Genomic DNA, 15,107 nt, shown 5'->3' with positions numbered 1-15,107 from the left:
GAGGCGTAGAGTAGTAAGAGTGGGTAATAGATTGGCTCATCAGGCAAGGCCTCTTAGGGATGTGACAGTTTGTGAGGTTAAATGAAATGAAGCAGTGAGGATGAACATTTCTGGTAATATATTCTAGGCAGAGGAAATTCCAAATGTAGAATTTGTGGTGTAGTTATTCCAGCATACACATTAATTTTTAAAACCTATTTAAGACACATCTCATTTTAACTATATTAAAAGTTTTCCATGATTGCATTTAGACGTCATAAGAACTATATTTTGTTTAAAATTTTTATCTTAATTCTAATTTAATTTAATTTTACCTAATAGGGGCCAGAGTTACTCAGCAAATATATTGGAGCAAGTGAACAAGCAGTTCGGGATATTTTTATTAGGTTGGTTTTTTAAGTAACCTTATGACTATTATTTATCAGTCAATGATGTTTGGTCTTCACTTGTTTTTGAAGAATGGATGTTAAAACCTGTGATTTGTGTGAATTAATAATCTAGAGAACAAAGATTGTATCTTACCAAATACCTTTTAAAAATACATTTTTATATTAAATTTTGGAAATGACAATAGAAGTATAAATACTGAACGTGGCATAAGTGATTAGGGCATTTGCAATTGTATGGGGGAATATAAAAATAAAATTTATTATTTAAAAAAAAAAATCTTAAAAAAAAAAATAAAAACCCAAACCATTTTTGGGCCTCCCTGGTGGCACAGGGGTTAAAGTCTCAGCACTATTAAACTATCACCAGCCACTGTGCCATGAGTTCCATCCTGGGCCAGGGAGCTAACCCACATGGCGAAGCAGACCTCTCCTGTCTCACCTGCTGCTCCCCTAGGAAGTGTGTGTCAATAGATTCGCCTATTCTGCTCCCCACTCTGGTGAAGCCTCTCACCTCCGCACTTCTGGCTTACACCAGAGGTTCTTGTATGCATAAATAAATAAAAATAAATCTTAACCCCCCCCCCCAAAAAAAAAAGGAATCTTGAAGTAGGTCCTATGTGAGATACATAATTATTCCAATTTGTCTTTTATAAATTAAGACTATATGTGACCAACTTAAAATAAGAGTGTAGATGCTAATATTTAATAAAGAAAAGTTATTTAAACGTGACGGGATTATATAAGGAATTTTTAAATTAAAAAGCTACTGTGTTCCAGTCTTCTAAAATTTTATTGTAAAATATGCAATAAGAATATATAAAACAAACAAAAGGTTGTTTACCAGGAAGATATTAAAATTCTAAAAGTTTTTTGTATCTAATAGTAAAACTTGAAAATATTTAAGGCAAAGTTGACAAAACTGTAAGGAGAAATTTCAAATTCCCCTTCATAGTAGGAAATTAACAGTTTTCAATAGATTGAGACCCAGAAAATCTTAGATTTAAATAAATATTTTGTGAATATATATATAGCAGGCAAACCCTGAAGCCCAATTCAAATATGAAATGTTTTTTCTTCTCAGAGCGCAGGCTGCTAAGCCCTGCATTCTTTTCTTCGATGAATTTGAATCAATTGCTCCTCGAAGAGGCCACGATAACACAGGAGTTACAGATCGGGTAGTTAACCAGCTGCTGACTCAGTTGGATGGAGTAGAAGGCTTACAGGGTAATAATTATAAATGTGGAGACAATCTTATTATAAGAGAATTTTATTAGGATTTTGTAAATATTTTTTTTTTCTCCTCCAGGTGTTTACGTTTTGGCTGCTACTAGTCGTCCTGACTTGATTGACCCTGCTTTGCTTAGGCCTGGCCGACTAGATAAATGTGTATATTGTCCTCCTCCTGATCAGGTGATAAGTCCATATGTAGAGTCTAAAACCCAGCAATGCTATATTATTATGAACGTTACTTCTCCCAGGTAATAGCCATTGTCCTCAGAAGACCAGTTGTCTTAGGAAGACGCCTTGGTCTGTTTCTCACAGCATGAGAAAGATTCTGAATTAGTTGCAAAGCTTCTCTTTGGCACAGCCATTTCCATGCAACTCTAAAAAGTTTATAGCATTTTAGTGTTGGCCAGTTGGAAAAAAGGTAGTAAACCTGAAGTCCTGCATGTCTCCATTCTGTATTCAAAGATCACACAGCTCATTATCCTGACAAAAGACAGAGAATCAGCATCTAATAGTATCTAAACAGGTTATATACTGTTTTTCATAGTTCCTAGTCTGGTGTCGTTCCAGCTCTCGTGCCCAAATTTAGATATTAATGAATAAATGAAAGAAAAAATAGGCAAATGAATATTCAAAGTATAAAATACATGTAGCTGTTAAGTTATTTTAATTTTTCTTTCTTGCTCAAGCCTAAAAAATAGGCACCGTCTGAATAAGAAATTATTTATACTGGATAGTTTAAAATGTTGATTTTCATTTATTTTCCTTATGTTCCTTTTATTAGGGAAAAAGTTCTAGAGGTAATACATTTCTTAACTACATAAAGTTATGCAAAAAATCAGATGATAGGGATTAAGATGTTTAATGTTAATTTGTTAAATCAACTCATTTTACTCCATCAGGTGTCACGTTTTGAAATTTTAAATGTTCTCAGTGACTCTTTACCTCTGGCCGACGATGTTGACCTTCAGCATGTGGCATCAGTAACTGACTCCTTTACAGGAGCTGATCTGAAAGCGTTGCTTTACAATGCCCAGTTAGAGGCCTTACATGGAAGGCTGCTGTCCTGTGGACCTCCAGTAAGTTACACATATGAGGAGAGAGTTACCGTGGTGGCTTAAGAGTGATGAACAGTTCAGTGTCAAAATTTAAGTCTTAAAAAAATCCTGTTTTTTAGCAACTACGGTAAAACTCTATAGAAATTTAGGGCCTCCCCGGTGGCGCAGCGGTTGAGCGCTGGATTGCGAAGCTGCCCGCAGCCTCTGCGGCGCCAGTTCGATCCCCGGCTGCTCCCCGGCCACCGGAGGGGGGTCCCACATGGTGCGCAGACCTCTCCTGCCGCCCGCTGCTCCCCTCGGCAGTGTACTTCGGTCCTTCTGCCTGCTCTGCTCCCCGCTCTGGCTCTGGTGAATTCTCCCACCCTCCCGTGCTTCTGACTGTACCCAGTGCATGTATAAACAAAACAAACAAACAAACAAATAAATAAATAAAAACATGCCTCTATTAAAAAAAAAGAAGAAATATTTAAAAAAAAAAAAACTATAGAAATTTAACTTTAGTTAAATGTTCGATATTTGTTTTTTGTTTTTTGTTTTTTTACATTTTTTTTAAGATTTATTTGTTTGTTTATACAAGCACTGGGTACAGTCAGAAGCGCGGGAGGGTGAGAGAATCCACCAGAGCCAGAGCGGGGAGCAGAGCAGGCAGAAGGACCGAAGTACACTGCTGAGGGGAGCAGCGGGCGGCAGGAGAGGTCTGCGCGCCATGTGGGATCCTCCTCCGGTGGCCGCGGAGCAGCCGGGGATCAAACTTGAGCTGCAGAGGCTGCGGGCAGCTTCGCAACCCAGCGCTCAACCGCTGCGCCACTGGGGAGGCCCTAATGTTCGATATTTGGACTATTGGCTTTGCGTAAAATTATGAAAAGTTTGGTATCTTTTTAACATTACTGTTGGCCAAACGGTGTGTGGAAGGATCTATTTAAACTGAAATATCATGAATTAGTTAATATAAGCAGAAAAGTATTGGGGTTTTTAGTTTGTACTTTGATTTTTTAGTTATTTTGAAAATCAAATTGTCCCAGATGTGGCTAACAGGAGCTGCTTTCTAATGACTCCTGGGTCCTTTTGATGTCCTCATTCTTTGACCACTTCACAAAATACACTGGATTTATCGTGTACTCTCTGTATTTTGGCCTTAGAATCAACCTTTTTTGTAAGAATAGCATTTTGATTTTAATTATTGTAACTCTGCTACATTAGGGACATTTGCATATATTTTTGAGGAAGAGTTTTTCTGTATACTCTTCTCCCCTACATTTTATTGGTGTATTCTTGCAGGACATCAAGTTCCCAGATGAACGTAGTACTAAGTGTTTGCTACTTATTTTTGTAAGCCATCAAAGTTTTCCTTTCCCTACTTTCACCAGAAAAAGGGCTTATTTGTAAAGTTACTCTATATGATAAAGCACTCTAATATGGTTAATTCATTCTAGAGTAGAAAAATGTGAAGCAAAAGATAAAAGTAAAATCTAGAAGTTTTGTTATAGACTTTTTGGGGAGATGATTGACAAATTATCTCTACATTTTATCTTGTATTATTTTAATAGTTAAATTTTATTATGTGCCTCAAAACCATTAGAGAATAAGCCTCTTTTAAAAATGCCCTTCATTATTTTTTTACTGGCTATCAGTTTTGTTTTTCTGAGTTACAGATTATTTAGAACTTTACAAGTAGTTAACTAGTTATCCTTTTCTTTTAGGATGGAAGTTCCAGCTCTGATAGTGACCTGAGTCTGTCCTCAATGGTTTTTCTTAACCACAGTAGTGGTTCTGATGATTCAGCGGGAGATGGAGAATGTGGCTTAGAGCAGTCCCTTGTTTCTCTGGAGATGTCCGAGATACTTGCAGATGAATCAAAATTCAATATGTATCGGCTCTACTTTGGAAGTTCTTATGAATCAGAACTTGGAAATGGTGGAACTTCTTCTGATTTGGTATCTTATGCAGCTATCACTTTACACTTCTGAAATATCACACTGTTCTTTAGTTAAAGGAAACAAAAAAAGACTATTTGAATCATTTTCATTTCTTTAGAATTTAAGTCAGAGCTGGCCACAGAGGGAGCCAAAGTAGGCAGTGGTCATAATTGCTCTGATTTCTTCCAAGTTTATTTCCTTTCATTAGTAGTTTTAAAGTGTCTTTAGTAGCAGATCCATTTTATATTAAACTTTAATTCTATAACCATAGAACAGCTGAAGAGAAGAAATTTGGTACAAAGTGAAAAATTCTAGCATTTTCGTAGCAGTAATATTTCAGTAAGGAAAATGCTTAAGTTGAAAGTGGACAATATCATTGTTTTTTCTACTTAATTAAAATCGCTTTCAGCATATATACAAAATAAAATTAACAGTGATTCACTGTTTCATTGCTACACATAAAATTTCGTATATTGTTACATTTTGTAAATTTTCTTCATTCTGGTTTTAAAAAACATAACTGATGCATTTTTTATTCGCTAAAATAGTAATCCTTTGTTCTAATTGTAGCCTTAACTTCTACTTAGAAATGTCTCAGTACCATAATATAACTGCTGAAAATTAAGAATAAGAGTCCTTTGGAAGCTACCCCTTAGGATTTTAGTGTGTGGTAGATTTTTGTTTTGATTCATTAAAAAACTGCATTATGACAGTTTCACTCTCTGATGGTTCTCCAACTAGATATAAATGAACCTTTATAGAATATGAACATTTTAAACTTGCTTAGTTTCAGTTAATTAAAATGTAAGCTTATCCACATTGAAATTTAAGCAATCAGACCTTATCTTTGATAAAAACATGTTTTCTTTCTCTCATTTAACTTCCTCTTCCCTCTCATTATCATACTTAACTATGCAAGAGCTCACAGTGCCTGTCGACAGCAAACTCCATGACTCAAGATTTTCCTGGCGTTGCTGGGAAAGATCAGTTCTGTTCACAACCGCCATTGTTCAGAACAGCTTCGCAAGACGGTTACCACGAGCTGACACAAGAACAGAGAGATCAACTGAGGGCAGATATCAGTATTATCAAAGGCAGATACCGAAGCCAAAGTGGAGTATGACTTTTTTCTCTTATTATAATTGTAGAAACTTATTTTTTTTCCCTTTTTGAGATGTATTTCTTTGATTTGCAAAAGACCTAATATTTATAAACAAGGGACTGAACACATTGATCGTTTATATGCTTTAAAACAGTTGTTTTACAAACAGTAAGATTGTTGATGGAGTGTCTAATATAATCTGAAAAAGAAAACACTTTGTTATCTTTTTTTATCATGTCCCTAATTTAACTTTTTGTCATTTTTATCATTTAAGGAGGATGACTCCCTTAATCAACCAGGACCAATCAAAACTAGTCTGGCTATTAGTCAGTCTCACTTAATGACTGCACTCACTCACACAAGGCCATCCATTAGTGAAGATGACTGGAAGAATTTTGCAGAGCTGTAAGTAACAGATTCTGATTTGGAACTATAGATATTACAGATGACAGTCATGTAAACTTTGAAGTTGTTTTTTTGTGTCCTTAGACTGCATCAGTCTAGGTAATTGATTCAACTTAATTTGAGGTGTGGGGGTGAGAGGATTCTGAAACAGAGTGGGGAGCAGAACGGGCAGATTGATAGAAATACACTGCTAAGGGGAGCAGCAGGCGAGACCAGAGAGGTCTGCTTCGCCATATGGGTAGCTCCCTGGCGGGGAATCAAACTCATGCTGCAGTGGCTGCGGATGGCTTCATAGTGCTGAAATGTAAACCCTTGTACCACCAGGGAGTCCCTCTCTTCCTTTTTAGATTCTCTGGCTGGTCTGATAATTTCTGACATAAGACAAATTAATAGGAGAAAAACAAATTTCCTATGTATCAGAGCCCATAAAACTGTGAGACACAAAGGCAGTTGGGCATTTGAGGGTTATAGATCATCCTCAGCTAAGGGAAGGAGCCAGAGGCTTGAGAGAGAGGCAGTTCCCAGGAAGGTGAGGACAGGGGTCTGATAACCAGCTATTTGCAGTCTTGAAGTCTTTCCAGTAAAAAGCTATCTCGGGTAATAACATTCTCTGGTCTAGCTCCTCTACCTACATTCTTCTATTCATTTTTTAATGTGGTGTATCACTTCGATTGATTTGCAGATATTGAATCATCATGCATCATCATACATGTAATACATTTAAATGTATTAAATCGCATTTGATCCTGGTGTGTACTCTTTTTGATGTTTTATTTATTATAACAAAATATTACCATTTTGTTGATTTTTGCATCTTTGTTCAGAGATGTTAGCTTTTGGGGGGCATTGTCTTTGTTTTAATATCAGGGTGATGTTGGTCTTGAGTTAGGAAACATTGTCCCTTTTTAATATTTTGGAGAAGTATGAGAAGGATAGTTATTAAATCTTCAATTATTTGGTAGAATTTACCAGTGAAACTAGACTCAGAATTTTCTCTTTTGGAATGATTATTATTTCAATATCTTTAATAGTGATTATTCACATTTTCTATTTCTTCATGATTCAGACTTAGAAAGTTCTATAATTCTAAGACTTTGTCCATTTTATTCCAGGTTGTTCAACTTATTGTCATATAATCATATTAGTTCTTATGATTCTTTGTATTTCTCTGGTATTCCCATTGTGACATCTCTTTGGTTTCTCATTTTTGACCCTTTTCATCTTTGGACTAAGTAAAGGTTTGTTAAAGAAGCAGCTTCACTGAGCAATCTTTTCAGCTGTCTTTTTTTAGTCTTATTTTCACTCATTTTTGTGTTCTACTGACTTCGTGTTTCATTTGCTCTTTTTTAGTTCCTTTTTCTAGTTCCCTTAGGTGTAACATTAGATTGAAATTTTTCTTATTTTTGATATTCACCTGTAGTGTTATTCACTTTCCTCTTATACCATGTTTGCTACATCCCATAGATTTTGGTTATTTTCATTTGTCTCCTGGTATTAGATTCCTCTGATTTTTTTTTTTTTTTTTGACTCAGTAGTTGTGGGTAAAGATACTTGCTATGATTTCAGTCTTCTGTAATTTAGGCGCCCCACCCTATGGTATAGTCTTAAATGTTCTATGGAGAAGAATGTATTCTGTTTTTTGGGTGAAATGTACTCTGAGTTCTCATATGATCTATTGTATAGATCAGATGGGCCAAGAAAAATAGGGGCAGCTGCATCTTGCCGGGGTGGAAATTGCACGGATAGTGTTCTTTGGGGGAAAGGTTCATTCCTTTGTGGAATTATAATCTTGTTTAATTACTTCTAGAGTATGACTAGGTTAATTTGTACTGATCAGGAATTTTCTATGGCCCTCATTCTCCGTCAACCCCACTTCGAAGCTGCACCTCCTGATACTTTCTGTAGCTGGTTTAACAACTATGTTAATGATTTTTACTTCCTACCTCCAGTTTCTGGTCTTGGAGGCCTCCATTCTAGGTTTTTCCACTCTAAATTATTGGCATCATAAGCCTAGATTACAGTGTAATTTAACCATTTAACCAGCTTGATTATCAAGTTAGTCTTCTCTTTCTATAATTTATTGAGTTGGTAAAGAATTTTTATTTTCCACTCTTACCAAAAACACATCCCACTTCCTTTGTATGGAATTATTTCCCTTATTTTCATTTACCAAAAATTAGGACTTAACTGTAAACTGTTACATGAAAACATTCCATAATTTCTCGCACTTACAACTTCAAGTTTTCAGCGTAGCACAAAATGTGATTACTAACCACAAATCAGCTTTTAGTTTGTAATAAGCCAAAAGTAGATAAATCTATGTTCATAAATGAATGTTTTAGTATTTAACTTAGCAAAAACCTAAGACTAACTTACTAAAAAAAAAATTGGCAAATTACGTCAGTGGGCATAATTATTGTTGAAAAGTTCATAAAAAATCCAATTTTATGAATTTCATGACATTAAAACTAGCCATTGTGCTAGTAACTCTTAATTCATGTCTATTTTAATTAAAACAAATTATCTCTGGATACGTGAATTTCTATTATACTTGATAGCCTAAGGAAACGCACTTATCAAATTAAACTAAAGCTTTTACAAACTCATTTTTGGCAATATCTGGAGGTAAAAAACACATTATTGCACACATAGATATCCTTAAACATAGCTCAGGAACCCTAGAGATGTCATTTTAAAATTTTAGTAATGGGAATAGGCACAGCGCAAAACTCACTAGTTTGTGAGTGCTACAGGGCAGGATGAAGGGCACCCTGGGAGCCCCCACACCTGGCTGCTTTAAATGGGTTCTGCCATCTGCTGCATAAACACAAATTCTACTCAACACCTTCAGTAAAAACAACTTTAATACAATTGGTGAGCAAGGGAGGGGAGAGAAGGAATATGTCAATAGTTTGCAAAACAAGCACCCAAAGTTACCCAGCCACACAGGGTTAGCCTGAAAACTTGCCACAAGGCTAAGGCACCTTTCGGTGGGGACCCATAGGAAAGGGACAGAAAGGGTCAGGCAAGTCTGGAAGAAAAGAGCAAACTGTAGGTCAGGATAAAGGCTGCTGCCATTGTCAGACCCCCCGGAGCCTCTCACCCACATCTGTCTCTTCCAAGTGTCTCCTTCCATGTCCCTGCAGTCCCTCATACAAATGCGAGGCCATTCAAGTGTGCGCAGCTTCTTCACAAGTCTCTCTGCTCCGTGTGCCTCCTCTTCTTCCAGTCTCTTCTTTAGCTTCCCCTCTGCCCTTCCTTGGGTGGGGCAGGGAACTTGGAATCTCCCCTTCCTATGGCTATCACACTGTTACAGAAGTAACAACTGAATCCAGAATTTTTCTCTGGCAGAAACAATTATGGTTGTTTAATGGCTAAAAACATTTTACTAGTATTTGTGAAGACGTTAAGATTTATTTGACCTTGACAGTTTTATGGAGACTGTGCTAGACTTTAGGCACAGGACCTTTTCTATAGTCTTCATATAAAACATTTCCCCCAGTCTCAGGTAATTGTGGGTAGCGTTTTAGTTAACAACTTGGGTGTTTACATTTCAAACTAAGATGGAAATCATGATTCCTGTATGATATTGTTTTGAGATGTTGGGTTCAGTGAGCCTGGGGGTGGTCCTTGGGGTTACCTCTGAGAAGTTTCGCCAGCGCTCCCCTTTTAGTGGCACAAGCCAAATTTACCCAAGAGACAAAAATGTTTGGGGTTATTAGAAAAAAAGGAAGGGAGAAGACGCACAGACACAAACGGGCAGAAAGCTGCAGTTTGCCAAGTGCAGAAATCATACTGATAGGGTTTTGGGCGGGGAGGATGGTGGGTTCATTCCTTTGTGGAATTGTTCTCTATTCGTATAGTCACTTCTAGGACTAGGTGGTTTTGTAAGGACCAGTGAGTCTCTCTATCCCCACCTCCGGTCTGTGTCTCAAGTTTTCTATAGCAATTGGCGCCTATAGCTGGTTTAACGATTATGTTAATCGTTTCTACCACAGTGCCTCCATCGTTGTATTCTGAAGCGTCAGGGTTTAATGTAGTATACCTTTTAAAAGGATAAAATGTTCAACAGAAAGGTCTTTGAATGTTTTCCTTTCCTCCCCTTCTGTGAGCATGAATCAGCCTTAAATTATTCAATAACAATGAGGAAATGGATCAGCTCAGATTACTTGTAGGAGGGCCTCAGTGAAATTTTGGTTATGTGACTTATAACTACAGTATAAACAAGGACCGAACACCCGTTAGTTAATCAAGGTACTTGTGAGCTGGTTGGGAATAGATTCATCTTCTAACTTCTCTCTAAATTTAGTAGGGTCACCTGAAAGTAGTGGTTAAAAGGCTTTATAGTTCCATCGCCCTGCTGCTGTCTGTGAGACACGAGTTCTTTGCAGCAGGGTCCAGGATGCATCCAGGGGGGAAAACTGCATAGTGAAGCCGGCAGCGCACAGCGAGCCTTCCTGCTGGCCGGGGACTCTGCAGGTTCGCTTCCTGAGTCTGAACACTTACAGGCTTGGTGAGCATGCTAAGTTTTCTGTAAACCTTGTAGGGAAGGGAAGTTAAAACAGGCAAGTGTTTTAACTGAGATTTTTGAGAGGGGAGACTGATGTTGGATGGGGGCTTTAGTTTTTATTTTTAATCTAATTTCTGTTCCATCTTAAGGACATCCCCGAAGGTAGTTGTCATCCTCCTTTATGTGTTCTTTCCATAGGCACCATTAAGAGAGCTAACATGCGAGCTCACTACAAAAGTTTTTCCAGTTTAGAGGATCCACTGTACAGCCATCGATAAATTGTCTTGTATTAATCTTAATTGCAAGTCAGATCAATAAGCTTTTTCATGGTTTTAACCATGAAGCTTAAAGATGTCCCATACAAGGGTGCAAAAGATACAACCCTCACACATTCACTCCGAGTTAGCCTAAGAAAGCAAAGACCTTTGTTTCCTAGACAGTAGGAAAGGTGTGGTAAGTGGTGTATCTGTTTCCCCCCCAAAAAGGCAGATCCTCTAATCTGTGATATCAGGTAGGCGATTGGAGAATGGGAACTTCACTAATAAGACAACAAAGCTGTCAGACTAAAATTGTGTATGTATGGGCTAAATCCCCTTAAGACAAACTCCCCTGAGTGCTGCAGCCTGTTCACCTGGCCTCCAGCTACAAGTCAATATATCTGGCTGGTGGAGACTAGAGAATTTTCCTACTGGTCACAGAGCCAGACTCTGTAGCATAGAACAAGATGAATGGAAAGCCTTATCGTCAACAAAATTTGTCTAAACAGCTGTTGATCTGGTGGAAACATGATCTCAATCTGAATCCAACTCGAACTACAGGCTAGTACGACCTGTTTTTCTTCTTTACGACCAAGGAAATCAATGACCATCTCTGGAGGAAAGTGCTCATATCAAATCTTTGTAACAGTTGTGTACCCAAGAACTGAGATCACACAAATTTTTTTTCTCTGGCTAATTTAAACTTAAGGGAAAGATTCTCACCTTTGCTTGCACTAAAACTTGGTAGGCAGAGATCCAGGAGACTGACTTAAGAATTCTTACCTTCTGCCAGCTCTTGTCAGAGGACTCACGATCTCCCAGCCACCCCTGAGTGAGCACTGTTCAGCCAGGAGAGCGCTCCACATCCAGCGCCAAACTGTAGGGGTGGAAAAATATTCCCTTCTAAGTTCTTTAGCTGGTGTAATAATTAAATTGACACAAGACAGATGAACAGGAGAAAACAAATGTATACACAACAAATCTATGATTTGAGACTTAGAGACCATCCTGAAGTAAGGAAAGTGCTACAGGTCTAGAGTTTCAAAAGGGAGAAAAACAATTCATAGGAAGATAGAGCAGGTATTTGGGTCGTCAGCCCATTTACCTTGCATGCAGACAAGTCTTTCATATGTAACAATTTTTTTGGCAGTTAAGGGAAAGAATGTTCTTCCTGAGTCTTGTGTTCAACTCAAAATAAGCCACACACCAAAGAGGCACATCTTGGGGTAGAATTTTGCTCCCCTTCCACAAACGCTGTATTATACCAGAATAATATGTACTTATAGGAAAATAACAAAACAAATTTTCCTTAAAACCACCATCTCCCTTTCCCCCTAACAAAAGCACATTTTCACACTTACATATATCGGTGAGCAGGGCCCTTGGGTTTTCTGAGAAATGTTTTGGTGGCGTTTCCTTTTGGCAGCACACGGCAGGTTCACCCGGGAGACGAAGGGGCCTTGGCCTAGCACAGGTTCCATTGTAAAAGAGCAGGATTTTTAGGAAGAGGAGAAAGAAGGTAGGACGCAGGCAGGAGAGCTGCCCTCGTGTTCTTTTGGGGAGGGGCTCGTTGCTCTGAGGAATCATCTGATGTTAAATCAGTTACTGCTTGAGTGTGACTGGGGAGATCTTTAAGACTGAGATTCTCTGTAATGGCCCTCAGCCTCCATGTCCCCTCCTCTGCTCTGTGAATCTTTCTGTAGCGGTCTGATGCTTGCGCTGGCATTTGAGGCTAAAGAGTTTTCAGCTAGGTTAATCATTTCTATCCCTACCCTGCCTCAAGTGCTTTGTCCTGTGATGTTCCCATCCTAATATTTCTGTTCTTTGCCTTCATCATCATTTACCAAAATAAGAATGTTTTATATACACATTTCTATTAGTCCCCCTTCTTATAATAGCTATGCCACAACATTAAATGTCTAAAAATTTATGTTGCTTCCAGGTTTTCACTATTCTAAGTGATATGAATGTAGTCGAATGTTTGCCTGTATCCAGAATTGCTGCCTCACAAAGTACTCACCTATTTTTCCCCCCAAGGCTTTTGAAATCACTTGTCAGATTGCCACAGGCAAATACTGTAGTGTTTATCCAGCAACAATGTACGAGGGCCAGTTTTAATGCCCCCTCACTAGCATGGAATATTGCAATTTGTCTAAACTTAGCCAATTTGGAGTAAACTATAACTTGTTTTTTGTATTCACTAACATTTGTACATTCTTTAACTGCCTCTTCATCTCTTTTGTTCCTTTTCCTGTTGGGAAAAATTTTTGAAACTTTGTTACACATTTCTTCCAGTGATCTCTCTTTTCTTAAAATACAATCATTTGAAAATCACCCATTGCCTTTTGTTTATGATGTTAGCATTTACTTGTATTAAAATTGTCTCAATTTTTTTTTTTTAAAAGATATGAAAGCTTTCAAAATCCAAAGAAGAGAAAAGCTCAAAGTGGGACAATGCTTCGGCCTGGACAGAAAGTAACTTTAGCATAAAATATACCTGTCTTGCTTTGGTGGATTGTCTTCAACAGTAAAAGTGGAGACTATAGATTAAGTTAATCTGTTAAAAGGAAAATCTGTAAAGTCAGATTGATAAACCTGTGGTTATGTAATAATCAAGATTACATATCCTGTATTTCCTATAAGTATATAAAATCCATAATGAAATATTGGCCAAATGGTGTAAATAATTATTTTCTCATCTGAAGATAAAGAACGTAGAACTCATTCACAGTTGCATATTGTCTTTCTTGGATTTAATAGTTTTTATGCTTGGTAACCTTGTTTTGGAAATAAAACTTCCTATAATTTACTGATTCTACTGTCTTCTGTCAGAAATGTAGAATTTATACACAATTCAAATATTAATTATTCCCTCAACCAGAAGTGGGATCACATCCCCCTCATACACTCCTAGCTTCAAAGCCAGGAGGCTCTCAAATGATGTTCCCTCCTTCCCTAAAGTCAAGTCAGCCACCATCAATATAAACTATTGATATGTAGAATAAAGATATGTAAAAAAGGAGAAAATTACATAAACTATGCAAATAAATACATGAGGCAGCAAAGAAAAATGTGTAGGCAGCAACCATTGTTCTTTCGGCAGCTGCTCAAGAAGCCACGGCTGCTATTTTGTTTCCCGACCCTGCCTTCTCTCATGCGCACTTGACTTCAGCTGGTACCTCAGTGGCCTAGGCCCTGCGCTAGGTGGGATTAGCTAAACCGCATTCCCACCTGAGCCACTGACGACGGAAGTCTGCTGCTGGGTTTTACCAAAAGCCATAGGTTTCCATGCTTCCTTCTTGCAGTCTCCTATATTCCTGCACTAGAATCAGTCCACTCGGCCAGCATCATAACCCTTTGATTCCAACATTTGGAAGCACTGCTCCCTGGGTAGAAGTAGTTCTCTTTTGGTCACCTCTAAATCAGCAAACCCAAAATCGAAGAGAATGTAAGCAAAGATTTGTCACAACAAAGTGACTGTTGGTCACCCAGTGTTTAAATGAGACAGCCGTCTCCCTTGCACGTTGGTTCCGGCGCATACTAAATGTTGGCCTCTTGTAGACTAGTGCTCCACCCTCACAAAGCCATCTCGCCCCAGAAGATCAGCTATTTCAGGGTGAGGGTGTTTATGGATTCCATAGGTAGCCCCCTGCTTTGGGGTTGGCTGTTGAGTTTTGTGGTCAGGAGCAACGTTACAGGACAAGCGTGACAACATAGCGGCGTGTAGTATGCCTATGAAAGACGTTGGCACAAGTTTGGGGCACGGAGCAAATGCAGTTCCACAATGTGTCCCCACCAGAGGGGAGAAACTGGTGGTTCCTCTGATAAGAGGGACACATGTAATCAACCTGCCACCAGACTCCACAGGCCTCCCTGGGCGTGCACCTACATGGTCGGTCACTGCTGCTGCCAAGCAGGCCGACAGGGTGGGTGAATGGTCAGCCTGGGGAGGGGGAATCCACTGCAGAGACCACACCTTACCCCTCCCTCCACCTCCACCGCAGCGGCTACTTGTACCTGAATATATTACACAAGCGCCAGGTGACTGGAGAAGGACTGACAGCCCTAGAGATGCAACTAGAACACCCGATGACTGAAAGCACTGAGGACTTCGGACTGAACATTCCCTCGGGACACAGACGTTCTCACTCGGAGCCCGTACCAAGAACTCCAGCCAGACCTTTCCCCAGACTTCCTCCTGGTCACTGTTCCTTTCAAATCCCTGGTCCTCTGATTATCAGCC

At 38.7% G+C, this 15,107-nt stretch overlaps 1 protein-coding gene across 1 annotated transcript in view; it reads left to right on the top strand.

Moving 5' to 3' along the window:
* PEX1 (peroxisomal biogenesis factor 1) overlaps window positions 1-13,681 on the top strand; it is a 53,082-nt gene extending 39,401 nt beyond the window's left edge. Inside the window, exons 17-24 of the mRNA XM_037507859.2 lie at window positions 322-386; window positions 1,471-1,613; window positions 1,696-1,799; window positions 2,519-2,695; window positions 4,375-4,608; window positions 5,510-5,707; window positions 5,967-6,097; window positions 13,270-13,681. Coding sequence (XP_037363756.1) covers window positions 322-386; window positions 1,471-1,613; window positions 1,696-1,799; window positions 2,519-2,695; window positions 4,375-4,608; window positions 5,510-5,707; window positions 5,967-6,097; window positions 13,270-13,354 — 1,137 coding nt within the window. The 3' untranslated portion in view covers window positions 13,355-13,681. The remainder of the gene's footprint in view (window positions 1-321; window positions 387-1,470; window positions 1,614-1,695; window positions 1,800-2,518; window positions 2,696-4,374; window positions 4,609-5,509; window positions 5,708-5,966; window positions 6,098-13,269) is intronic.
* The last annotated feature ends 1,426 nt before the right edge of the window (window positions 13,682-15,107 follow it).

This window comes from Talpa occidentalis, unplaced genomic scaffold (assembly GCF_014898055.3).
Source record: "Talpa occidentalis isolate TD23 unplaced genomic scaffold, MPIMG_talOcc4v2.1, whole genome shotgun sequence".
Taxonomy (NCBI): domain Eukaryota; kingdom Metazoa; phylum Chordata; class Mammalia; order Eulipotyphla; family Talpidae; genus Talpa; species Talpa occidentalis.
Note: the sequence above shows the minus strand (reverse complement) of the source record. Positions and strands in the feature narration are given on the sequence as shown.